The 25,581-nt window shown below is 49.5% G+C and overlaps 2 protein-coding genes across 4 annotated transcripts; both read left to right on the top strand.

The window, feature by feature from the left end:
- Positions 1 to 3,873: 3,873 nt before the first annotated feature.
- Positions 3,874 to 5,650, top strand: LOC113994679. Of its 2 annotated transcripts, XM_027734012.2 has the most exons (3): positions 3,874 to 4,120; positions 4,286 to 4,716; positions 4,825 to 5,650. In XM_027734012.2, the coding sequence occupies exons 1-3, from the start codon at positions 4,021 to 4,023 to the stop codon at positions 5,374 to 5,376; spliced, it is 1,083 nt and encodes a 360-aa protein (XP_027589813.1). In that variant the 5' UTR covers positions 3,874 to 4,020; the 3' UTR covers positions 5,377 to 5,650. The 2 variants fall into 2 exon arrangements, with proteins under 2 accessions (XP_027589813.1, XP_027589804.1); XM_027734003.2 differs by having other exon boundaries at positions 3,878 to 4,120; positions 4,286 to 5,638.
- A 3,208-nt stretch (positions 5,651 to 8,858) lies between these two features.
- LOC113985173 lies at positions 8,859 to 10,635 on the top strand. Of its 2 annotated transcripts, XM_027715767.2 has the most exons (3): positions 8,859 to 9,105; positions 9,271 to 9,701; positions 9,810 to 10,635. In XM_027715767.2, exons 1-3 carry the CDS (start codon positions 9,006 to 9,008, stop codon positions 10,359 to 10,361), a joined length of 1,083 nt encoding a protein of 360 aa, XP_027571568.1. In that variant the 5' UTR covers positions 8,859 to 9,005; the 3' UTR covers positions 10,362 to 10,635. The 2 variants fall into 2 exon arrangements, with proteins under 2 accessions (XP_027571568.1, XP_027571567.1); XM_027715766.2 differs by having other exon boundaries at positions 8,863 to 9,105; positions 9,271 to 10,623.
- Positions 10,636 to 25,581: the final 14,946 nt, after the last annotated feature.

Below are 25,581 nucleotides of genomic sequence, written 5' to 3'. Positions count from 1 at the left end.
AGCCTAGTTGTGGGGGATGGGCAAGATGTGCTCATGCATATTTTATCTAGGAGGCCTTGATAAGCCCACCAAAAAGTGAATTGGAGCCTAGAAAATTGTAATTACTGGGAAAATGTCACATCACCTAACCTGAGACACCCAGTAGGTAATTAAGGCAGTAGCTGCCTGATGTGTCTGCACTGGCAAATTGGGTCACTCCTTGTTTTACCCAGCTCCACTGATTACACATCCTGTATGCCTGTTAGCTCCCTTTGAGAGTCAACATCCAGGAGGAAACTCAGGCTCCTTGAGGTAACAGCATCTCCCAGGGTCTGCAAAGAGAGGGCACTTGGAAAGCAAAAAATCTCACTGCTTCCAAAAGACACACTTCTTCAATTCTCTCTCAGCAGGCTTTGCTCACCAAACCTTTCTTTTTAGGGACAGGGAATAGCATGCTCTTCCTGTTAAAAAACCAAAACGAAACAACAAACCCCCACTTCTCTAAAGGCTGGAAGAAAAGCTGTGTAATTAATATATGCATTTTGAACAGAGAAAACACCACGCGTATCACAGAATCACAGAATATGCTGAGTTGGAAGGGACCCACAAGGATCATTGAGTCCAACTCTTAGCCCTGCACAGGATCAGCCCCAAGAGTTACAACATGTGCCTGAGAGTATCATCCAAATGCTGCTTGAACTCTGACAGGTTGGTGCTGTGACCACTTCCCTGGGGAGCCTGTTCCAGTGCTCAACCACTCTCTGGGTAGAGAACCTCTTTCTAATATCCAACCTAAACCTCCCCTGATGCAACTTCAGGCCATTCCCTCAGGTTTTGTCACCACTCACCACAGAGAAGAGATCAGTGCCTGTCCATTTGCTTCCCCTCACACAGAATTTGTAGACTGCAATGAAGTCTTCCCTCAGTCTCCTCTTCTCCAGGCTGAACAGACCAAGTGAACTCATCAACTCCTCACACAATTTCCCCTCAAGGCCCTTCACCATCCTCTTTGCCCTCCTTTGGACACTCTCTAATAGCTTAATATCTTTCTTATATTGTGGTACCCAAAACTGCCACAACATTGTGGCCTCACCAGTGCAGAGCAGAGCGGGACAATCCCCTCCCTCGACCGGTTGGTAGTGCTTTGCCTGATGCCCCCCCAGACACAGTTAGCCCTCCTGGCTGCCAGGGCACTGCTGACTCATATTACACTTGTCATTGACTAGGATCCCCAGGTAGGTCCCTTTCCATAGTACTGCTTTCCAGCATCTCATTCCCCAGTCCATATGTACATCCTGGGTTGCCCCATTCCAGGTGGAGAATCCAGCACTTCCTTCTGTTGAAATGCATCTGGCTGGTGATTGCCCAGTCCTCTAATTTGTCAACGTCTCTCTCCAGGACCATCTTGGTTTTAAGGGAGACAACAGCTCCTCCCAGTTTTGTGTCATCTGCAAGTGTGCTTAGTGTCCTTTCCAGTCCCATGCCCAAGTAATTTATAAAGATGTTGAAGAGCACAGGGCCCATGATGGAGCCCTGTGGAAACCAACTAGTGACAAGTCACCAGTCTAATGTTACCCCACTCAATATCACCCTCTGTGCTCGACCCGTGAGTCAATTGCTCACCCACCACATGATGTGTTTATCCAGCTGTGCTGGACATTTTGTCCAGAAGGATCCTGTGAGAGACAGTATCGAAAGCTTTACAGAAATCCAGCAGATTGCATCAACAGGCTTCCCTTGTCTTTCATGAGTTTTTCAATACTTCCCAGAATGATCTTTTCCATAATTTTGCCAGGCACTGAAGTGAAACTGAAGGCCTGTAGTTTCCAGCATTCTCCTTCTTGCCTGTCTTGAAAATCAGGAAAACTTTTACCAGTTTTCAATCACCTGGGACATCTCCAGATTCCCAAGATTGCTCAAAAATCACTGAGAGAGGTTGCACGATGATAACAGCCAGCTGTTTGAAGATTCTGGGATGAATTCCATCAGGCTCCATAGATTTGCAGGAATCCAACTGAAGCAGAAGATCACACACAATTTCAGGGTTCACTCGGAGTTGATAATTCCTGTAGTCATGGTCCTTGAGACCAGGGCTTCATCATCTGTGTGGAAGACAGAGGCAAAGAAAGCGTAAAACACCTATGCCTCCTCTCTGGCCCTGTTTCCGAGGTGGCCATCCCCATCTAATAATGGGGCAATAACATTTCAATACTGCCTCCTGCTAATAACATATTTGAATAAAATAATTTCTTGCACCACACATTATGGAAAATTCAGTTCCAGTCGACCTTTAGCCACATAAATTTTCTCCCTGTAGCAGTAAGCAGCATATCTGGATTATTCTCATGTCATTTGGTTAAAACTTCCTAAGACTGGGAGAGGAGGATTGCACAAGGAATGCTGTGCTGTACAACCTCATACTAACACAGAGGAAAGAACTTCCAGGAAGTAGGAAGGTCAGGGACAACCTTGGCTGTGGACAACAGGAGACTTAGGAGTTCAGGACTGGGGGAAGAAGAAGCAAGGCAGCATGTAAATTAGAACTGTGGAGCTGAGGAGAGCTGCGCGAGCCTCTTCAGGGATCTTCTTCCTTCTTGCCTGAAATCCTTTTTTTCCCTCGTTTTCTAGACAAGAGCTCAACTCCAACAGATCACAGCACAGACCTAAAGCGCCTTTGACCCTGAGCGGACAGAACCCTGTTCTTCTTGTCCACACTTGTCTTCCCATGGAATGGAGAGCAGAAAAAAAACTCTCCAGGGTAGGGTCAGAACTGACAGGTTTACGGCAGAGGCGCAGAAATTGCCCTATCGTTGCCTCCAGGATGATATGCTTGCTCCAGGATCCTTCCATCAGGGAGCTTTTGTCGGATTGTTTGGGTTTAGGTCAATTTATATCGCTTTCAGCAATGTCAGCTTCCAGTGGTGAGAAGTCATGAGAGTAGTCCCCAGAATCAGGTGATGACCCTTGGCAACAAAACTTTGTCTTTAAGTGGCAAATGTTTTTATTCACCTCCTGGCTTCTGCAGAAGTCTCCTGTTTTTCAAGACTCCTAGACTCCTAGACCAGTTCGTGTTGGAAGGAAGGGACCCTAAAGCTCATCTGCTTCCAACCACCCCCCTGCCACGGGCAGGGACACCTTCCGCTAGACCAGCTTGCTCCAAGCCGCGTCCAACCTGGCCCTGAACACTTCCAGGGATGGGGCAGCCACAGCTTCTCTGGACAACCTGTGCCAGGGCCCCACCACTCTCACAGGGAAGGCTTTCTTTCCGATATGCCATCTAACCCTGCCCTCTGCCAGTGTGAAGCCATTGCCCCTGGGTCTGTCACTCCAGTCCCTTGTAAATAGTCTCTCTTAGCCAAAGCCTTCTTGGTCCTCCCTGTGGTGTTGCAAAATTTGCAAGTTGATGTTGTGCCAGGTGGCACCAGCCAAGCCCTGACCCAGGTGCAGGACCTTGCACTTGAGGTCTGAGGTCACTGGGGCTGTTGAGCCTGGAGGAGACTGAGGTCAGATCTCATGGGGGGCTGCAGCTTCCTGCCAAGGGGCAGCGGCCATTTCTGCTCTGTGGGACCAGGGACAGGACCCGAGGCAATGGCCGGAGCTGTGTCAGCGGAGGCTTAGGTTGGACATTAGGAAAAGGTGCTTCCCCCGGAGGGTGGTCGGGCACTGGAACAGGCTGCCCAGGGCAGTGGTCACGGCCCCAAGGCTGCCAGAGCTCAAGGAGCGTTTGGACAACGCTCTCAGGCACATGGTGGGATGGCTGTGCTGTCCTGCACAGGGCCAGGAGTTGGACTGGGCGACCCTTGTGGGTCCCTTCCAAGGCAGGATGTTATGTGATTCGAGCTCTTTGGTTAACCCTTCCTCTGCCCATGAAGAGCTGGCAAAGCTGTTGGGGGTGGGGCAGAACAAGGGAAGCCCCAGCGTTACTGCTGTCTCTATGACACAATGGGAGGCCCAACATTCCATCCCTGGAGATGCTCCAAGAGGAGCATCCAGACCTGTGTCCAGTCAACAGAAGCGACCGGCCACCGAGTCTGACTGACCATGGCCCTGTCAGCTCTGTGGCGCCGCTCTGCGAGCTGGAGATCAGCCCTGACCCGGCTCGTGCAGCTCTTCCGCTCCCCCCAAAGCTCCGGCCCCAGAGGTGAGGACAGACCCTGACCCCGAAAGCCCCGCGGTGCACGGTGGGGACATTCACAGCCCTTCCTCCCCTGCACCTCGCCCTCCTCCTCCTCCTCCTCCTCAGTCCTCTCAGCGCCTGACACCCCCAGCTTGGGATGTGACTTCCAGGGTTTGCTCTTTCTCACAGGCTCAGCCAACCTGCCTCCACCAGCCCCACTGGCAAGCAGCCCTGGTGTTGCTCTTCCACCAAACACTGCCCGGGGGGGGCCCCAGGGCAGTGGGAAGCCCCTGGCTGGGGCAGACCAAAGTGCCCCCCGGGGCCAACTGCAGCCCTACGGCCATCAGGGGAGAGCAGTGGCCCCGGTCCCACCAGCGCAGCACACCCAGCGCAGCCCTGCCGGTTCAGCCAACCCCTCCGGGACACCCCTGGGCACTGGCAGCCCCCCAGACAGGAGCACCCCCATGGATGTGGACGTCACCCCGGCACTTAACATCAGCCTGGCCAGTGACGTCTCCATGGAGGAGGACGCCCCCCGCGGCTGCGACCTCTCGCTGGCCAGCGATGTCTCCATGGAGGAGGACACCGCCCGCGGCTGCGACCTCTCGCTGGCCAGCGACGTCTCCATGGAGGAGGACACCCCCCGCGGCTGCGACCTCTCGCTGGCCAGCGACGTCTCCATGGAGGAGGACACCCCTCGAGGCTGCGACCTCTCGCTGGCCAGTGATGTCGCCATGGAGGAGGACACCTCCCCGCCCAGGCACACCACCGCCAGCCACTCAGCCGCACTCCAGGTCCAAGCCATCAGGGACCCGGGGGTGACTCCAGCCAGCCGTGCTCTGCCGCGTGGGAAGGTCCTGCCGAAGGGGACTCAGGGGCACTTGGGTTGCTCCCCGGGGGCTGCAGGGACCAGCCAGGATCATGGCAGCAGCGTCCCCGTGCCCACGGACCGTGGGGGCACCAGCAGCACCAGCGGCACCAGCCCCCAGCACAAGATCCCCTCGCTCTGCCCGCCCAAGAAGATGCCCCAAAAGGCCTGCAGTGTCCCCAAGCCTTCCCAAGCCGTCCTGAGCACGGGGCACCGCCACGCCATCGGCACGAAGCCTCAGGACTCCCAGCAGCACGTGGGGACACACCTGCCACCACCGCAGAGCAGCGTCCCCCCACACGACACCAAGCTGGAAAGGCGGGGGACAAAGAGGAAGAGGGGCTCTGAGCCGGGGGCTGCCAGCAAGATCAAGGCTCCCGCAGCCGGGGCTGGGGCAGAAAGACTGGCTTAGGCCTCTTAAAGGGATAGATCGTTTGGGGATCTATCCCAGTTTGAGGGATAGGTCGTTTGGGGACCTATCCCAGGTTGAGGCATAGATCGTTTGGGGATCTATGCCAGTGGGAGGGATAGATCGTTTGGGGATCTATCCCAGTGGGAGGGAGGGAGGGTGTTTATGTGGGGAAGATGTAGATAGAGACGTAGGGAAGATGTAGAGGTAGATGTAGACGTAGACATAGTTAACAGTTTTCTTCTGGTTACGGAATAAAAGATTTTATTCCAACACCTGCCTGTGTCTGCATGGAATGGGGAGGGAGTGCAGGGTGGCACCAGCAAATGGCACCAAGCAGATCCACCAAGGGCACCCAAAGGGCACCAAGGGCACCCAAAGGGCACCCCGGGCCTGCGTCACTGACAGAGGTGCAGGCACTCACGCAGGGTCACTCCCCTGCCCCCTCTTCGCCTGGGGAAGCAGCCCTTTGGCGTGGCAGCCAGGACACGTGGGTCCCGTGCAGGACTCGCGCAGACGGCCCCACGCCCAAAGCAGCCCTGAGCACAGCCTGGGCACCATCCTCCCGCTCTGGGGCTTCGGAAGGCTGCTCCCAGTGACCCCACCACAGTCCCAGACAGGGCTCCTCCGGGCTGCCCTGGGGCTGCATTGGACAGGGCCGATAAGGGAGAGGGAAGAATGCGCTGGCAACCACATCCAGGGCCTCACAGGAGCCCAGGGAGACGACATCCGTAGATCTCTGGGAGGTGACACTCGGAAGGTCTCGACCTCTGTCTTGGGGTGGACGGCGAGCCACTCAGGAGTTGATGGGTCAGGATCAAAGGGCGGGCAGGCTGGGAATGGGCACACTGCTGTGGGGGTTTGCTCCAGACCTCCTGAGCAGGAGCAAGATGTGGAGGAGACCTCTACAGGCAGCTTGAAGCAGCCTCCAAGTCACAGTCCCTGGTTCTCGTGGAGACTTCAACTACCCTGACGGCAGCTGGAGAAGCAACACAGCCAAGCACCAACAGTCCAGCAGGTTCCCGGAAAGCGGTGACGACAACTTCCTGGCCCAGGAGGCTGGAGCCTCTGACAAGCAAAAGGAATGCTGTGCTGCTCCACCTCTTACGAACACACAGCAAAGACCTCGTTGGAGATGGGAAGGTCCGGGACAGCCGGGGCTGTAGAGACCATGGGATTGTGGTCGTCTGAAATTCCAGCCAGTGGGAAACACATAAATAGCCAGGAGATAGAGGGAGCTGACGAAAAAAAATAAACTTTCATTGCAGTAAAAGGGAGACTTCACTGGACAAACCGCAGTGAGGTGGCTCAGCTCAGTGGAGGTCGCAGCCCCCTTTTAGCCCCTTTGCCCGCAGCGCTGCTCCCTGCCCGTTTCTCCACTGGCTGAGATACTCTGGGTTTACAGGCTCCCCGACACGCCTACTCTGTGCCCCCCATTACGTCCCGATGAGGTGGCTCGGAAGGCCACTGACATTTTTCAAAGTGGAGGCCGCTTCAAAAGGGAGGACGTGGCCACCTGAGACCTTCTGGGCTGCTGACTGGGCCCCCTGTCTCCGGGCAAACGGCACCTCTCGGGAACTGACAACTGAACAACCAGTGACTTCTTGCTTCTCACTGCGAACCGTGACTGCACTACACCCTTTGCAAGAGCACCTTCCTATTGCTAAGAGTGGAGCTCGGGATGGCGGCAGGAGGAAGCAAGGCAGCCTGTAAGACTAGAACCGTGGAGCTGAGGAGAGCTGCCTTGAGCCTCTTCAGGGATCTTCTTCCTTCTTGCCTGAAATCCTTTTTTCCCCTCACTCACTGCTCGAAGCCCACCGCCTGATCTGCTGCCCACCCTGTCTCCTCAAACACTGCACCGGTGGGTCTTTCTCCGGGGGCCGAGCTCCTTGTTTCCCTTCGTCCTTCTCCTAATGCCAGGGAATGGGAAACACCCTTGCTCTTATTGTTGAGCTCTTGCTGCCCAGCCTCACTTTCTGCAACACTTTCACCCCTTTTCACTCTGGCTCTCTCACTACTTCTTTTAATCCCCAGCTTTTCTCCAGAACAGCCAATTGACATCCACAGAATCACTATGCCCAGAACTGCCAGGAGAGCTCCACAAGTTCAGAAGTTCAAGTGGGCAGAACCTCTCTTGGACGTACCCTTGCCTGCTTGGAACATCTGATTCCGCGTGAGGAGCCAGACGCTGAGCAGTCCCGAAAGCCCTCGTTTTCTAGACAAGAGCTCAACTCCAACAGATCACAGCACAGACCTAAAGCGCCTTTGACCCTGAGCGGACAGAACCCTGTTCTTCTTGTCCACACTTGTCTTCCCATGGAATGGAGAGCAGAAAAAAAACTCTCCAGGGTAGGGTCAGAACTGACAGGTTTACGGCAGAGGCGCAGAAATTGCCCTATCGTTGCCTCCAGGATGATATGCTTGCTCCAGGATCCTTCCATCAGGGAGCTTTTGTCGGATTGTTTGGGTTTAGGTCAATTTATATCGCTTTCAGCAATGTCAGCTTCCAGTGGTGAGAAGTCATGAGAGTAGTCCCCAGAATCAGGTGATGACCCTTGGCAACAAAACTTTGTCTTTAAGTGGCAAATGTTTTTATTCACCTCCTGGCTTCTGCAGAAGTCTCCTGTTTTTCAAGACTCCTAGACTCCTAGACCAGTTCGTGTTGGAAGGAAGGGACCCTAAAGCTCATCTGCTTCCAACCACCCCTCTGCCACGGGCAGGGACACCTTCCGCTAGACCAGCTTGCTCCAAGCCGCGTCCAACCTGGCCCTGAACACTTCCAGGGATGGGGCAGCCACAGCTTCTCTGGACAACCTGTGCCAGGGCCCCACCACTCTCACAGGGAAGGCTTTCTTTCCGATATGCCATCTAACCCTGCCCTCTGCCAGTGTGAAGCCATTGCCCCTGGGTCTGTCACTCCAGTCCCTTGTAAATAGTCTCTCTTAGCCAAAGCCTTCTTGGTCCTCCCTGTGGTGTTGCAAAATTTGCAAGTTGATGTTGTGCCAGGTGGCACCAGCCAAGCCCTGACCCAGGTGCAGGACCTTGCACTTGAGGTCTGAGGTCACTGGGGCTGTTGAGCCTGGAGGAGACTGAGGTCAGATCTCATGGGGGGCTGCAGCTTCCTGCCAAGGGGCAGCGGCCATTTCTGCTCTGTGGGACCAGGGACAGGACCCGAGGCAATGGCCGGAGCTGTGTCAGCGGAGGCTTAGGTTGGACATTAGGAAAAGGTGCTTCCCCCGGAGGGTGGTCGGGCACTGGAACAGGCTGCCCAGGGCAGTGGTCACGGCCCCAAGGCTGCCAGAGCTCAAGGAGCGTTTGGACAACGCTCTCAGGCACATGGTGGGATGGCTGTGCTGTCCTGCACAGGGCCAGGAGTTGGACTGGGCGACCCTTGTGGGTCCCTTCCAAGGCAGGATGTTATGTGATTCGAGCTCTTTGGTTAACCCTTCCTCTGCCCATGAAGAGCTGGCAAAGCTGTTGGGGGTGGGGCAGAACAAGGGAAGCCCCAGCGTTACTGCTGTCTCTATGACACAATGGGAGGCCCAACATTCCATCCCTGGAGATGCTCCAAGAGGAGCATCCAGACCTGTGTCCAGTCAACAGAAGCGACCGGCCACCGAGTCTGACTGACCATGGCCCTGTCAGCTCTGTGGCGCCGCTCTGCGAGCTGGAGATCAGCCCTGACCCGGCTCGTGCAGCTCTTCCGCTCCCCCCAAAGCTCCGGCCCCAGAGGTGAGGACAGACCCTGACCCCGAAAGCCCCGCGGTGCACGGTGGGGACATTCACAGCCCTTCCTCCCCTGCACCTCGCCCTCCTCCTCCTCCTCCTCCTCAGTCCTCTCAGCGCCTGACACCCCCAGCTTGGGATGTGACTTCCAGGGTTTGCTCTTTCTCACAGGCTCAGCCAACCTGCCTCCACCAGCCCCACTGGCAAGCAGCCCTGGTGTTGCTCTTCCACCAAACACTGCCCGGGGGGGGCCCCAGGGCAGTGGGAAGCCCCTGGCTGGGGCAGACCAAAGTGCCCCCCGGGGCCAACTGCAGCCCTACGGCCATCAGGGGAGAGCAGTGGCCCCGGTCCCACCAGCGCAGCACACCCAGCGCAGCCCTGCCGGTTCAGCCAACCCCTCCGGGACACCCCTGGGCACTGGCAGCCCCCCAGACAGGAGCACCCCCATGGATGTGGACGTCACCCCGGCACTTAACATCAGCCTGGCCAGTGACGTCTCCATGGAGGAGGACGCCCCCCGCGGCTGCGACCTCTCGCTGGCCAGCGATGTCTCCATGGAGGAGGACACCGCCCGCGGCTGCGACCTCTCGCTGGCCAGCGACGTCTCCATGGAGGAGGACACCCCCCGCGGCTGCGACCTCTCGCTGGCCAGCGACGTCTCCATGGAGGAGGACACCCCTCGAGGCTGCGACCTCTCGCTGGCCAGTGATGTCGCCATGGAGGAGGACACCTCCCCGCCCAGGCACACCACCGCCAGCCACTCAGCCGCACTCCAGGTCCAAGCCATCAGGGACCCGGGGGTGACTCCAGCCAGCCGTGCTCTGCCGCGTGGGAAGGTCCTGCCGAAGGGGACTCAGGGGCACTTGGGTTGCTCCCCGGGGGCTGCAGGGACCAGCCAGGATCATGGCAGCAGCGTCCCCGTGCCCACGGACCGTGGGGGCACCAGCAGCACCAGCGGCACCAGCCCCCAGCACAAGATCCCCTCGCTCTGCCCGCCCAAGAAGATGCCCCAAAAGGCCTGCAGTGTCCCCAAGCCTTCCCAAGCCGTCCTGAGCACGGGGCACCGCCACGCCATCGGCACGAAGCCTCAGGACTCCCAGCAGCACGTGGGGACACACCTGCCACCACCGCAGAGCAGCGTCCCCCCACACGACACCAAGCTGGAAAGGCGGGGGACAAAGAGGAAGAGGGGCTCTGAGCCGGGGGCTGCCAGCAAGATCAAGGCTCCCGCAGCCGGGGCTGGGGCAGAAAGACTGGCTTAGGCCTCTTAAAGGGATAGATCGTTTGGGGATCTATCCCAGTTTGAGGGATAGGTCGTTTGGGGACCTATCCCAGGTTGAGGCATAGATCGTTTGGGGATCTATGCCAGTGGGAGGGATAGATCGTTTGGGGATCTATCCCAGTGGGAGGGAGGGAGGGTGTTTATGTGGGGAAGATGTAGATAGAGACGTAGGGAAGATGTAGAGGTAGATGTAGACGTAGACATAGTTAACAGTTTTCTTCTGGTTACGGAATAAAAGATTTTATTCCAACACCTGCCTGTGTCTGCATGGAATGGGGAGGGAGTGCAGGGTGGCACCAGCAAATGGCACCAAGCAGATCCACCAAGGGCACCCAAAGGGCACCAAGGGCACCCAAAGGGCACCCCGGGCCTGCGTCACTGACAGAGGTGCAGGCACTCACGCAGGGTCACTCCCCTGCCCCCTCTTCGCCTGGGGAAGCAGCCCTTTGGCGTGGCAGCCAGGACACGTGGGTCCCGTGCAGGACTCGCGCAGACGGCCCCACGCCCAAAGCAGCCCTGAGCACAGCCTGGGCACCATCCTCCCGCTCTGGGGCTTCGGAAGGCTGCTCCCAGTGACCCCACCACAGTCCCAGACAGGGCTCCTCCGGGCTGCCCTGGGGCTGCATTGGACAGGGCCGATAAGGGAGAGGGAAGAATGCGCTGGCAACCACATCCAGGGCCTCACAGGAGCCCAGGGAGACGACATCCGTAGATCTCTGGGAGGTGACACTCGGAATGTCTCGACCTCTGTCTTGGGGTGGACGGCGAGCCACTCAGGAGTTGATGGGTCAGGATCAAAGGGCGGGCAGGCTGGGAATGGGCACACTGCTGTGGGGGTTTGCTCCAGACCTCCTGAGCAGGAGCAAGATGTGGAGGAGACCTCTACAGGCAGCTTGAAGCAGCCTCCAAGTCACAGTCCCTGGTTCTCGTGGAGACTTCAACTACCCTGACGGCAGCTGGAGAAGCAACACAGCCAAGCACCAACAGTCCAGCAGGTTCCCGGAAAGCGGTGACGACAACTTCCTGGCCCGGGAGGCTGGAGCCTCTGACAAGCAAAAGGAATGCTGTGCTGCTCCACCTCTTACGAACACACAGCAAAGACCTCGTTGGAGATGGGAAGGTCCGGGACAGCCGGGGCTGTAGAGACCATGGGATTGTGGTCGTCTGAAATTCCAGCCAGTGGGAAACACATAAATAGCCAGGAGATAGAGGGAGCTGACGAAAAAAAATAAACTTTCATTGCAGTAAAAGGGAGACTTCACTGGACAAACCGCAGTGAGGTGGCTCAGCTCAGTGGAGGTCGCAGCCCCCTTTTAGCCCCTTTGCCCGCAGCGCTGCTCCCTGCCCGTTTCTCCACTGGCTGAGATACTCTGGGTTTACAGGCTCCCCGACACGCCTACTCTGTGCCCCCCATTACGTCCCGATGAGGTGGCTCGGAAGGCCACTGACATTTTTCAAAGTGGAGGCCGCTTCAAAAGGGAGGACGTGGCCACCTGAGACCTTCTGGGCTGCTGACTGGGCCCCCTGTCTCCGGGCAAACGGCACCTCTCGGGAACTGACAACTGAACAACCAGTGACTTCTTGCTTCTCACTGCGAACCGTGACTGCACTACACCCTTTGCAAGAGCACCTTCCTATTGCTAAGAGTGGAGCTCGGGATGGCGGCAGGAGGAAGCAAGGCAGCCTGTAAGACTAGAACCGTGGAGCTGAGGAGAGCTGCCTTGAGCCTCTTCAGGGATCTTCTTCCTTCTTGCCTGAAATCCTTTTTTCCCCTCACTCACTGCTCGAAGCCCACCGCCTGATCTGCTGCCCCCCCTGTCTCCTCAAACACTGCACCGGTGGGTCTTTCTCCGGGGGCCGAGCTCCTTGTTTCCCTTCGTCCTTCTCCTAATGCCAGGGAATGGGAAACACCCTTGCTCTTATTGTTGAGCTCTTGCTGCCCAGCCTCACTTTCTGCAACACTTTCACCCCTTTTCACTCTGGCTCTCTCACTACTTCTTTTAATCCCCAGCTTTTCTCCAGAACAGCCAATTGACATCCACAGAATCACTACGCCCAGAACTGCCAGGAGAGCTCCACAAGTTCAGAAGTTCAAGTGGGCAGAACCTCTCTTGGACGTACCCTTGCCTGCTTGGAACATCTGATTCCACGTGAGGAGCCAGACGCTGAGCAGTCCCGAAAGCCCTCGTTTTCTAGACAAGAGCTCAACTCCAACAGATCACAGCACAGACCTAAAGCGCCTTTGACCCTGAGCGGACAGAACCCTGTTCTTCTTGTCCACACTTGTCTTCCCATGGAATGGAGAGCAGACCATTTGCATTATTTTTCTCAGATTAGCGATATCTTTTAATTCATTAGAAACTACCACATATTTGCAGGATCGTAAAGATGCCTTGGGATGAAAGTCCAGCCATGGGTAAGAATCTTCTGCAGCCTGTCGCTGCCTCAGGATTTCAGTGCAGAGTATAGATACAAAATCATGACACAATAATTCTGAGTGCAGTAGAAACTGCGGTGTTTATGATACATTTAGACTAAATAATGAAGTTACTTTCCAAAGCTCGTGAAGGAAGCTTGTGGCACATCCACTGATCAACTCTGACACTTTCATTTTGTTCTTCTGGACCCAAAGCCATGTTTCTAATTGCTTCTAGATAGCTGTCTTCATCCATATGGCAAAGAATAGATTAGTTAAGCTTTATTCTTGTTATCAACTAGTTCAGTCACCTTTGGTATTTCTGACATTGGTGAAGAGATGTTGTCTTTGAACACTAAGGTAGCTTTATGCATGAAAATATTCATGATCCTGAGCATCGGTTGAAAAAGAAAAGAGTAGGAACTTACTACATCATTTCTGCTTAAAATAGCTGGCTTTCCACCCTAGAACATAAATCAGCATTCAGGAAAAGACAGAACATTTACTAAGGTTTGCATTCAACTGAACTTTGGGTAATAGGTAGCTCCAGTCTATTAGACCTTACACAGCTTTCTCAAATGCTGCTGGGCAGGAAAGGTCAGTGCAACAATCCAGCAGTGGTGTGGCTGAAGTAAGAACCTTTTATCTCTTCATCTCCATAGGCAAATGTTGCTTTTAGATGTAGAGAAGTTATGTGTCTCTCATATTCAGCTTCTTTTAAAATCCTTTCAAAAGGACATTGGTATCTAAGACCAGAGTCAGTCTGGAGGAGGCTTTTTGGTCACAAATGCAAGGAGCACAGAAATATTTTTATTTCTCTTTTAAACCCTGATTACCAGGAAGTGGAAGTGTTTCTCAAATACCTTGGTTCCAGTGCCCTGAGGTATTTAATGGAAAGAGAAAATTATGAAGGTCGTGTATTAATATTTCATTGAACACCAGTCAAAAATACTTGCCTGGCAAATGTTTTATGCCTTCTCACCTGCACAGAATTGCCATTGCCCTCCATTAAGGACCTTATTCCAATTAGTTTCTTCCAATGGATGGGGGAAGGGAAGTATGTCGTGTGTGCAGTGTTGGAATAGGGAATGAGATTTTTGCAACCTTTCATTTAAAAAGAAATCCTCAGGGGCCTATGAATGGCAGGTTGTACTGGTGATCACTCAGAGGTGTTCAGACCTAATGGCACAATGACACCAAAGCTAACCTTTCTTCACCAACCTCCTTTGTGTCAAGGACTGACATTGCTGATTTCAGAAAGAAATTATTGCTTCTCCCCTTGCATTACTCTGTTGAGGAAAATGCTGGTTGGAAATCACTTTTTTGCTGTTTTGATTGAATGCATCAGGACTCTGGATATTTCTTCTTTCTTTAAAGGCATGCATTAGAATGCTGGGTATCTAGAGCTCACTATGGAAAATATTCTAGTTGGGTTGAACTGCCTGCCAGGAAAGACTGATGGTTTGCTTCAGTAAAGAAAATTAAACTAAAATAAGATCTGAAGCTCTGGCCACAGCCTGAGTTGAGGTATATTTGTGTTTCTAAAGGATTCCTAAAGAAACTTAATTTAATACTAAAACCAAAAGAAAAAATTTTGTATTTGTGCTTATTTTTTTCTGATGGTGGCTGAAGTCAGTACAAATGATATCTACAAAATGACAGTCAAAGATTTTTGTCTTAAAAGAAAGTTGGAAAAAATACTAGCTCTCTCCAAAACAATTGTTCTTTTTAGGCTGTTGGGCTAATTTTGCAGACATGAGAACTGCAACTAATCACAGTAAAATCAGACTGCTTGGTGCTACCTCAGACACATGTTGAGTCCTTGAAACCATAAAGGTGGGCTCTTACACAGCTAGCAGGTGTTCTCAAGAAGAGTCAAGAACCTATGTGAAAATCATACATTTTCCTGTATCTGAGTTACAGGAGTTTGACCAAGGTTTGCTCCACTCAGCCCTTTTGTAACACTCTCTGGGTACCTTCCCCTGTCCTTGCAGTCTTGCTCATGTTCTTGCAACCTTTCAGTACTTTCCAGGAGTTCATCAGTTTGCAGTGACTCCATTTTCTCTGTCCATCTTGTCCACATGCACTACCAAACAGTTTTTCCTCCTGTGAGTATCCCTGGGCAGAGATCCCTGGAAAAATACTTGTTTCTGCAACAATAACTTCTAGGGTTTACCCGCACCATAAAGGGACAGATGACAGTAAATGACAGATAGGAGCTACCTTTACATGACTCCTCAGAAGACTGGGACATAGAGAAAAGATGTGATACAAAGAGATACATTTTCATAAGGATGTCCCCAAAATTACCACATACCGTGTTATGAATCTTTGCAACTGGATAGTCCCTACCATCTACAAATTTTAAACAAGCAGTACTTGAGATGAGGAGTGCAGGCAGAGGACATTTTGCCTTAACATTGTCCCACAGGTTTTCTACAAAATATACATGAGCAATAATACATGCAACAGGGCACAAGAGTATTAGCACAAGGGTTTGGACAAGAAACGGAAAACTTCTCTTACTTGAAACTCAAAAACATACATAGATCAAAAAAATAAATCAGAAAAGTATGTGTATTTACCCCAGAAAACATTAACATCAGAACTTATTGTATTATTATTTAAGAAAATACATTAGTAATTGGGTAGGAGAGAAAAAAGGGACAGCTCAAATATCTTTAATGCTAGTAAATGAGGGAGGTAGCAAGGGATACATCCATCTAACTGTTACAAAAATAGAAATGTTGAAAAAGTCTATAAAATCTTACTTTTTATTGTTGTTCTAAGCTCATTTTCAGTAGTCTCCCCATTACCTGCTCTACATAGAGAATTATTCTGCATTTTTTAAGATTTTTTCCCCATGTTAGTTTGCATCATATATTTTTATTAAACCAATTGCCAAGTAATTTGCATCATATTACTTAATTAAAGGGAAATTGTTTTGCTGAGGAGTCTGTTGGAGGATGAATGGAATCAATCAACTTCAATCGATTAGCCTTTTCATAAAGGCATTCATTTTCAAGTTTAGTCCTTGGGAAACAGAAATGCAATGCTATTATATTGCCCAGAAAGTATGACACTGTGGTATATCTCAAATGTTTATGACAAGTCCACTATACTATGCAGGAACAATCTTTTTTATAACTCAAGTAAAACTATAAAAAATTAAAGGGCCTATTTTAACAAGGGTTGGAATGCTAATAGGTGGCCATTAATTATCCACAGATGATTAAGGGAAAAATGAGGCAGAAGAAAAATTTTCCAGGCCATCACTTCCACTGGGAACATCAGGATTTCAAACACTAGTAGGAGTTAGAAGAGTGTATTGGTGAAATAAAAAGATATTTTACCTATTTTCCTGCACTAACATGTCAACTTTTCCATAATTATTGCAGTACAGCAGTCATGCTGTAAAACTGATAATTATACTTCTACAGTTTTTGATATTTTACTAGTAAAAGGTATAATTTGTCTCTGTGGCACCATGCCGTGCTAGGTCCTTGTATATAAATGCAGAGAGTGCTGCAGTCCTAATGTGCTCCAGGGTACCCTGATGACAATTCCTTCCAGAAGATGTATCATGCCTAATATTGCTAATTTACAAAGTGATAGGATAGCAGTTCTAATTCTGTTTTGGACAGGAAGCTCCTAAAATCTTTGCATATTTCTCCCTTGCTTCTCCAAAATTTCTGTGTCCTCCTCTCTGCTCTTCTCTATCATGTACCCTGTAACAAAATCCTTGAAAGACCATTCCTTCTATACATTCAGAAACACGGGGGGGGGGGGGGGGGGGGGGGGGAAGGGTGTTTCTCTGTTATCTGCTTTCAACCTCTACTCTGAAAGCTGAAGAGAGAAAAAAAACAGTTTAGATGTCTAGTTTGGCTGTTGGAAATGAAACTCACGATAAACAGCAAAATACTATGGCCCTCTATTGTTCTGGAGGCAATGGAAAATGACACCACACGTGGCTAAAGGAAGCCATCGTTCAAACTTTGGTGTGGGCAGGAGTTCATGTCCACACAAACAACAACAATGGCTGTTGGACCTGGCGCTGGGACACCGAATCAGGAACAGCCTTTTTCATCATCCTTCACACCACAGTTTTCACTCAGTGGTTTCACTTTTCCTGTAAAACCTCTCATATCTGTTGCTTTTCTTCTTTTTTTTTTTCTTTCTTTTTCACCTTCACCCACCTTCAAGGCATTTATTTGCTGGGGTAGTGAGAACACTTGCTTAGTGTCATAGAAAACAAGATTTTTTTTTTTTGCCTAATGACAAATAGCAATTGGTCTTCATCATGCAGGCAGTAAAAAGAAAGAAAGGAAAAGTGAGTGAAGCCTCAATAGCTGCTAATATCTCATAACCATTTTTTTACTTTGATAAGTTAGCTTCAACAGCATTTGACTAAAACAGCCTGCAATCTGATAGTGTAGCTTCAGCCTGGTTCTTTGAGTAAGTACTAATAGCAGAGCAAAGTACAGGCTACACTGAAATCAGACACTCCTGAATTAATCTCAGCTGTGTATTGATAGAAACACTAATGTGGAGTTTGGGTTTATTTCCAGTTTGCTTGATGACATTACTTGTTTAGGGCTTTATTTCTGAAAAGGAGACATTCCTGATTTTCTGTTGTTTGTATTTCAGTACACTTTTTTTTTTGATTTTGCAAACAAAAAATGGGAGTACTCAGGATTTTTCCTTGCCACAACTAAACATCTTGATTTCAGTATCTTAATCAGTTCTGGACACAATTTTTTAATGTTTATTAGTCATAAAGCAGAGATTACATTTATCACAATCTCTATAGGCAGTATATAAAATCCATACTAATCATATTTGCCTGCTTTCCCTGAGCAGGAAAAGAGTAAATTAGCTTCCCAGGTTATCTGTTTTTCTCCTTGCATGGGACTGCACTTTTAGGCACAGGATGGGTTAAGAGAAACTCCAGGACAGTCTGTAGCGTCAGCCTGTGGCACTAAACCCGCATTATATGGGAAAACTGTTGTTTAAACATGTCTTAAAATGGCCCTGTGGTCTCTTTGCAAACACATGCTTCTTCTTCCCAACATCCCCCACGACAACTGTTATCCCATGCAAGAATGTATCCTGAAGTGTTCTCATTGGCCCCCTTTTAACCCCTTCCTATTGGTTGTTAACCCCTTCCTGCAACCTGTGATTGGTTACTCTGTGAATCCTCCTAACCCTATAAATGTAACACCCCCAACAATGAAGTCTCTCTTGCCTCCTCCCCACTCCCGGTGTTCTTTCTCCGTGCCTGCCATGGGACCACGTGCGTGGGGGGAGGGGAGGGCACCTCTCCCCTCCAGGCTCGGGGCCTGAGAAACCCCTAGTGCTGGAGTTCCCTTTCCCCATCCCTCAAGACGTCGGAATGGTTCTTCAGATGGAGATGGAACTAGAACTGGGCTCCCCCACGTCGTGGGGGGGGGAGGGGAAGGGATCCAGATCAACCTGTGTAATTTTTTTTTTTTTAGAGGTTTTTGAGTACTGCTATACATGCTTTGTGCTCTGGCAGGCAAGAGAATAGCAACAATAGTTTTGCAACCAACCCAGCAAAGGGTTGCCTGTTAAAATCCTGAAGTTTCTCATCGAACTAAATGCTGGAGAAAACAGTAATTTGAAATTATTAGATCATGACCCAAAATGTTAGAAATGCTACTTCTTATGACCAGAGAATTTAGGCACAACCAATGAAAAGACCAGACTGTGAGTTTTAGAAAACAAAGAGAAGAAAATAACTTTTCTCATAGGATAAGGTTCACCCATGAATCTCATTGTTATTAGTGGCAGCAGGGTAAGTGCATTGAGACAGGGACTAGACAAACTCACATGAAAATTGGTCTGTGAGTGGCTGCAGGCATAAGGAGAAGGGAATAAGACTATCATGTGCTGGTCAATGGAGTCAGCCTTGGGCACCCTGGAATAAGACACTGTGTATGCAGTATTTCATGGTGGCAATTGCTCGCCACTCTGTTGTGAGAGAGACATATATAGAATATAGAAAGCCAGGTAGATGCTGTAAATGTTGTTAGCTCTGAGTTTCTGGGTTTCCCAGCTTGGGAAAATTGGTTTGAGCTGACCCGTGCCTGTAGATTACACTCTTCAAACCAGTGCTTCAGCTGGGAAGGGTAGTCACTTCCCCAATTGACTTGCCAGGTGCTGTCTGACAAGATATATAGGGTGGTGAAATGTTCTCTCTTAAACCCTTACAATGATCCTGCAGCAATGCCAGATTTCCACATTTTTGATGAGTGTGGTCTTCCTGGTGATGGATGAATTCAGAGGGAAAGCGAAGGCTTTTCCCCTCTGGGGAAATATCTGACTGAGATGTTGGAACACACCATGCGACACTGAACCCAGAGCTAGTCTGCCCTAATCTAATACTGCACTGAGTCAGGGGCAGCAGCTCCTCCCTGCTCCCACAGCAAGTGTGCCTATTTTTAATGTCTCATTTTCTTTCCAACAGGTGTTTAGGCAGGGAAAAGGAGAAGAAAGAAAGGGGAGAAAAGGAGGAAAAACCTCCAGTACTGAGGGACTCTAGAGTCACTTGTCTGAAAGGGGGAAAATGTCATTGAGGATGTCAGGTCACTTGCAGGCAGCGAAACAGCATAGGGAAGCATTTATCCAACGCTTCCAGTCAAAACAGGCAATGTTGAGGAGATTTTAATTTGGTTATAGGTGAGAGAGGAGGAGATGAAGACAGGACGAACTCTTGCATCACTCAGGGAAAGAAACTGCAGCAGAAAAAAATGCAGCAGAAAGTGCATTATTTGGGACTTTCCCAAATTTCACCTCCAGGCGTGGAAATTCCTTCCCCTTACTATTACTGTGCCAGAGTTTTTCTAAAGGGTTTGAGTTCCCCGGTTCTTTTAAACTGCACAGGATAGGCAAGGCATAGATTTGGACACCTCTCTTAAGCGTGAAAAGCTGTGTGAAGAAAATTTTGAAGAGTCAGATTTTGGGGCAGCTACAATAATTTCCTACTGTCAGTAAGTGCTGGGAAGCTGTGTGTTAGTGGGCCAGCAGTTGTTTAGATATTAAGTCCCGTGAAACTTGCATAAAACAGGCTGTGGTGTCTCCAGCTTTGGAGATACTCAAAAGCTATCTGGACATGGTCCTGGGCAACCAGCTCCAGGTGTCCCTGCATGGACCAGATGGCTTGCAGACATCCCACCTCAACCATTGTGATTTTGTGAAATGTTCTCTGAGAAAACTGAGGCTCTGGGTAGAGCAGAGTGTCCAGAAGCAGCATGAGCAGGGCTGCATCCCTGTAGGACAGAAGTGAAAGCCCAGAGCTATGGTTATATAGGGGTTGGGAGAAGGACACCAAAAGAGAATGGAAGCTGGAAAAGGCAACCTCTGCTGGGAAATGCTTAGTCTGTGGGAGGGCTGGGATGTTGTTTATAGGGCTTAAACTAGGGTGAGGGCCAATGTAAAGGAAAAACAGAAGCCTCCAGCCCCACTGGACATGTGTCAGTGGGGCTGAAAGAAAATGCAAGCTAATTGCAGAAACAGAAAGCTAATTGCAGAACCCATCTCTGAGAAATATTGAGTATCTGGACAGTGGGGCCCCTGTCTTAAAGGTAAGTCGGTCGCTAGGATTGAGAAGTCAATGGTTAGGGTTGAGGGAGAGAAGGAAAATCTCAGAGCTACCTTTGGTGTGGTGCTGGACAGGGACTGTCACAGCAACATGAGGGTGGCAAAAATGCTCATCCACAAGGACCTTTTCATTGTTGAGGGGTTGAGCTGCCTACTTGGAGACCCAGAATAGAGTCAGCATACTGGTTGGGGGGTTGAAAGAAGTGAAAAATTTACTCTGAGTGGGGCTGGAAAATTATGCTCTGAGTAAAACAGAGGGCTGATGCTAAATGCCTATTGTCATTGTGATTTACCACTGATATTTTTGCTGTATGCACAAGGCCCTGGTCAGTACAATCTTGCTTGAGATTTCTTACTGAAAATATAGAATACTCCTGCTTCTACTCTCCAGGCAAAACTCACATTCTCAGCCACCTGCTGCTGCAGGGAGGGGTGTGTCATGGTGACGCTGGGACCATTCAATCTTCCTAGAGTCTGCATTAGGCTCTCAGCTGCTCTGTTTGATATACAGAATAAAAAGAAAACAACATAAAGGAATCAAAACACTTTAAAATATCCCCTTAGGGCAGCAGTAGAGCATTTATGCAATAATGTCTTAAGTCAGAACAAAACATTGAAATATATATTAAGGGTGGGAACTGGAGGCTCAAACCATGTTTTTCTCTCATTTCGTACTGTGGCTACTGTATGTGCCATGTGCCTGGGGGAACAGAGGTCCCTGACATGCCTAAACAGGCAGGTCTCAGCATCAAGGGACTGAAACATCAGTGCCCTGCAGGTGAAAGATAATTTTGAAGAGATTTCACAGATTTATAGGCCAAAATTTTAAAGTGTGAATCCCTCTATTAAGAACTCGAATTTAAATTGGGTGCTGCTATATCTCGCAAATGCTTGCACACAAAAGTACCTTTAGGCTCAGCAAACTCAGCAGGAATGTCCTGGAGGGTCTGGGACCAGATGATTCACAGAATCACAGAATATTCTGAGTTGGAAGGGACCCACAAAGATTATCAAGTCCAGCTTTTAAGTGAATGGCCCATACAGGGATCAAACCCACAACCTTGGAGGTATTAACACCATGCTCTAACCAGCTGAGCTCATCTCGGACTCTTGCAGCAACGATGTGGTGGCACCAGATGTTCCTGGCCTTCAGATGTTTGTTAGCACTCCAAGGACTCTCTGATGCTGTGCAACAGTGGCTGTGGCATTGGAGGTTGTAGGTCTGAGTGTTTTCTTGTAATGCAGATCGTTTCAGTGACCGAGTTTCCAGTCTGGCTGGAGAGAAGTGCTGGGACACTGGGAACTGCAGGACACACACCAGCAGGAAGGAAATATCCTGAACTGCTTTTCCTGCCAGGAAAATCTATCATGTCACTACCACCTGAGCTCTCACCAATTCCATTGGAGGCTTTTGTGCCTTACCTTACCTCCTTCTGCTCTTTGGATGCCATCCAGCAACAAGGGACATTACAGTGACTTATTCTGGAATTTAATCCTAATGACTCCTAAACCACCCAGATGGGTCAAATCCACATGTAGTATTAATATTTAGTACAGATTAGCTCGATACTTGTCACACTGACTGAGCTATAATGTACTGTCAGGTACCTGCACCTCACTAACCCTTGGGACGGAAACAAGAGTGATGACTAGGCAGAGAACTGCATTTCTGTGGGAGATGCTATAGCTTTACTGCTCCACCCTGTACTGCAGAGGGGCTGCATTTGTGTATCCCTGCTCCCAGCCACAGCAGTGATATACTGTTCTTAGCTCAGCTAACGAAACTCAACTGGGAAGCCCCTTCTTATCTGAGATGACCTTTGTCAAAGTTGGCTCCAGATTAGGGTTTTCCTAAGTGTGTAAATCACAGGAGAGCAAATGTCTGAGTAGTGTTCAATAGGACCAGCAGTCCTTTGTGGGCTGTTTCCGAGTCTCGCCCTCTCCCTTATATTTCCTCCATATCCCTTGCATTGGATCCAGAGACTCTGCAATTGCATGGGGAAAAACACCACTGGAAAATTAATCTTGCCAAGGGCATGGGGGGGTGTTTGCAATCACTCCATCTCATTACTGGTTGCATCATGGTTCAATCAATGCAAGGAAGCTGGCAGAAAAGCAGCACTGAGCCAAGGGGGAAGGAGAAGAACACAGCTGTCCTTTCCACAGCAGTTAGCAATTTGGTCAGATTAGGTATGCCACCAAACAAGAGACCCTAATTCACCTAAAAGTTTCTGCTATTCCTCCACATCCACTGAAGTTTTGTGCACCTGGTCTTCAAAGGAGAAGGGACAGCTGGCCTGTGCTAGCAGGACAGCCAAGACTGGGGAGACTTCTTGGCCTCCCAGATGTGAAGAAAATGTGTGGCTGAGATTCCCTCTGATGGGTTGGGGGTTGAATGCACTGGGCTGGAACCAGGGTTCCCACCAGGGCTTAGCCTGAAGCTTCTGGTTAAGTTGCACCAGTGAGGGGAGATAGGGAGCACAGGGACTAAGTGGGCTTCCCCAGAATTGCTCCAGGGATACAGCATAGCTCTAGGCCATCCACCTTTTCAAGGATGTCTAGTACAATTTATCTGGGGCCAAGCAACAGGAAGGGAATACATGTAAAGTGGATTATCTGAAATGGTGAGGCCATTCCATGCAGAATAGCCCATCAAAAGCAGCTTCAGGAGAATATAAGGCAGTTTAATTTTCCACTGTGCTACTAGAGTGTTAACCTCTAATACTTAGAGTACATTTGAGGTATAAAAGTACATCTGAGGTGACAAAATAGGAAGTTTCTTGAGAGACAGAACTTTCTCAGAGCCCTAAAGACAGAATCAAAATGACTGACATTTTCTCATACTCTCTATCATGCATTTGACAAAAGCAGCATAATGCAATCCCCATTACTTGGTATCAGGAGAGAAGGAATAGGCTGTATAATACGAAGATAAAGAAAATTTGAAGGATTTGCAAAGGACATTGGTGAATCCTGAAAACCAGAACGTGTTCATTAGCAGTGCATCAAGGTGCTCTTGAGACACGTGCCTTCGAAGGGGGCCCATTATGAATGCTGTTGGGAATGATGAAATTCAGAGCTCTAGCTCACCCTGATTTAACTCTTTGCAAGGGTTTTGGGAGGTCATGTGTTTTACTGCATTTTGATTTGCAAGAAGAGACCGATGAAGCTACAAATCAACAGTTGCACAGCTTACCTTAATTAAGTAATGTCGAGTAGTTTTGTGTCCTGATACGCTTAGCTGGTGTTTGTAGCTCCCTCAGCCATCACAGCTCCAAAGTCACAGAAAATTCACATCTCCTCTACTTGACTGTGTGAATTCACCTGAAGGAACATTGCAGTGACTGCAAAAGTCTCTTTCAGGCATGAACAGAAAAAGACTCTATGCTCTCGTTCTGTGCCTTTGTGGATGGATCATGTTATCTAAAGATACTTCTTGCAAGCCGATTTGTCCCTTGTATGATACTGCCTGAATGAAACTGTGAGAACCCCTATTCCAACACGAATTAGCCACCTGCTTGCTTTCCAAGAAAAATTTCAACATACCTTATCACTAACTACTTCATGCTATCCTAAATTAAATGAAGTAAAAATAAAATTATTCATCCAGGCTGCACACTTGTACAGATGAACCAAAAGTATCAGATTAAGAAATTTTACCTACAGGAACAAAGTTATTTTCATTTGATGTCTAAGGAAATCCTATTGGACTCAGTTCCTAAACCTGTCCTGACTGAGGTCAGTGGGGATTTTTCTGTGTCATTTAAAGAGCCTTTAATTACTCTTCCATTCCATAGGACTTCCCTGAAAGCATAAGGAGGTTAATTATTTCCTCAGTAGTATCTGCTTCTTCTTCTTATTAATTATTTAGCGATTAATTATAAGGCATTGCCTCACAGGGATGTGTGTGAGCTATAACAGGCACTGATATAGACAGCCTCTCCCCTGAGGAGTTTCCAATCTTTTTTTTTATTTGTATGACCAACAAGATGTAGATTCATTCACACAATAGCTTGACCAAAACAAATGGAAAAGATAGACATCTGTCTAAGGCTGAGGGACCAGAGGTTTATGAGATGGGTAACATAAGTGCTTTTTACATCCAAGTGACATGCTCACACCTTAGAGACCAGGAGCAACTACAAATATTCATCCTCAGATGGCTGTTCTCTGAGAAATACACGCCTGGCACTTGTTCACAAAGTCTGCCTCCCTAGGTGGCTGCCCTAAGGGGAATGCCCATACAGCACAAATGGGATTGAACATAGGGATAAAAAACCAGCCCTCTACAGACTGAGACCGAAAGATGCTAGTGGGAAAAATTGCTGTCCATCCAACATCCCTGCTACGGTTCTGGATGTGAGCTCTGGCTGCTGAAAAGCTGTTAAAAATATACCTCGTTCTGAGGAGATATAACAGGAATAGTGCCCAACTATTCCTCAGCTCCTGCCAGCCTGTGCTGCAGTCACATGGGGAGCTACCCAGGAGAGGCTCTGCTCCACTGCCTACAAACGCCTCTCCAGTGCCCCCACCCTGATAAATGCAGAGGGTAAGTAGTGTTCCCGCTATCAGGCCACACCCTGAGTTACAGGGAAGAGCCATCCCAAGGGCTGTTCTGCCTCTGAAACTGGTAGTGGGGGGAGTTCAGATGTATCAGAGCAAGACAGTATGCAGCAGGCTGTCAGACTTGACACTAGCTAGGGATTTCACTGTTTAAATCCTAACTTCAGATTCAATCTGTGCAGCAACAGGCTGAGAATGAAGCAGCAGGCAGTTTTTTCCAGTATTTCCAAAGTCCAGGTACCCAGCTGTTACACCCACTTGTTGGTCTTCCCTACTTTTCTTCCGTGCAGCAGACAAGCAATTGAAAACAGCATCACAGCTTAAAAGCTTCTGTGTAAAAACAAATCTGCTCTTCTACACAATTAGGAATTCGCTAAATCAAAGTCACACCATCATGAGTCTGGTGCCCTTTTAGAGGGTCTAGAGATGCTGCTCCCTGGTTCAACGCCTCTGTGAAGCAGACTTTTCCTTGGCATCATGATGTATGCAAAGCAGCAAGCAGCCTTCTGTGCAAACGCGAGGCTGCCCTACTTTCTGCAAATGACTGCCCCTCAACCATCCTCACCAGACAGTCTGATTATCTCTCTCATATTGCAACACA

Source organism: Pipra filicauda, unplaced genomic scaffold, assembly GCF_003945595.2.
Source record: "Pipra filicauda isolate LSUMZ 115617 unplaced genomic scaffold, ASM394559v2 scaffold48_size3843733_pilon, whole genome shotgun sequence".
Taxonomy (NCBI): Eukaryota; Metazoa; Chordata; class Aves; order Passeriformes; family Pipridae; genus Pipra; species Pipra filicauda.
Note: the sequence above shows the minus strand (reverse complement) of the source record. Positions and strands in the feature narration are given on the sequence as shown.

Coding starts and splice junctions, on each gene's coding strand:
- LOC113994679 (XM_027734003.2), top strand. CDS start 4,021: ATGGCCCTGTCAGCTCTGTGGCGCCGCTCTGCGAGCTGGAGATCAGCC. Junction 4,121..4,285: donor CCAAAGCTCCGGCCCCAGAG/GTGAGGACAGAC, acceptor TCTTTCTCACAG/GCTCAGCCAACCTGCCTCCA.
- LOC113985173 (XM_027715766.2), top strand. CDS start 9,006: ATGGCCCTGTCAGCTCTGTGGCGCCGCTCTGCGAGCTGGAGATCAGCC. Junction 9,106..9,270: donor CCAAAGCTCCGGCCCCAGAG/GTGAGGACAGAC, acceptor TCTTTCTCACAG/GCTCAGCCAACCTGCCTCCA.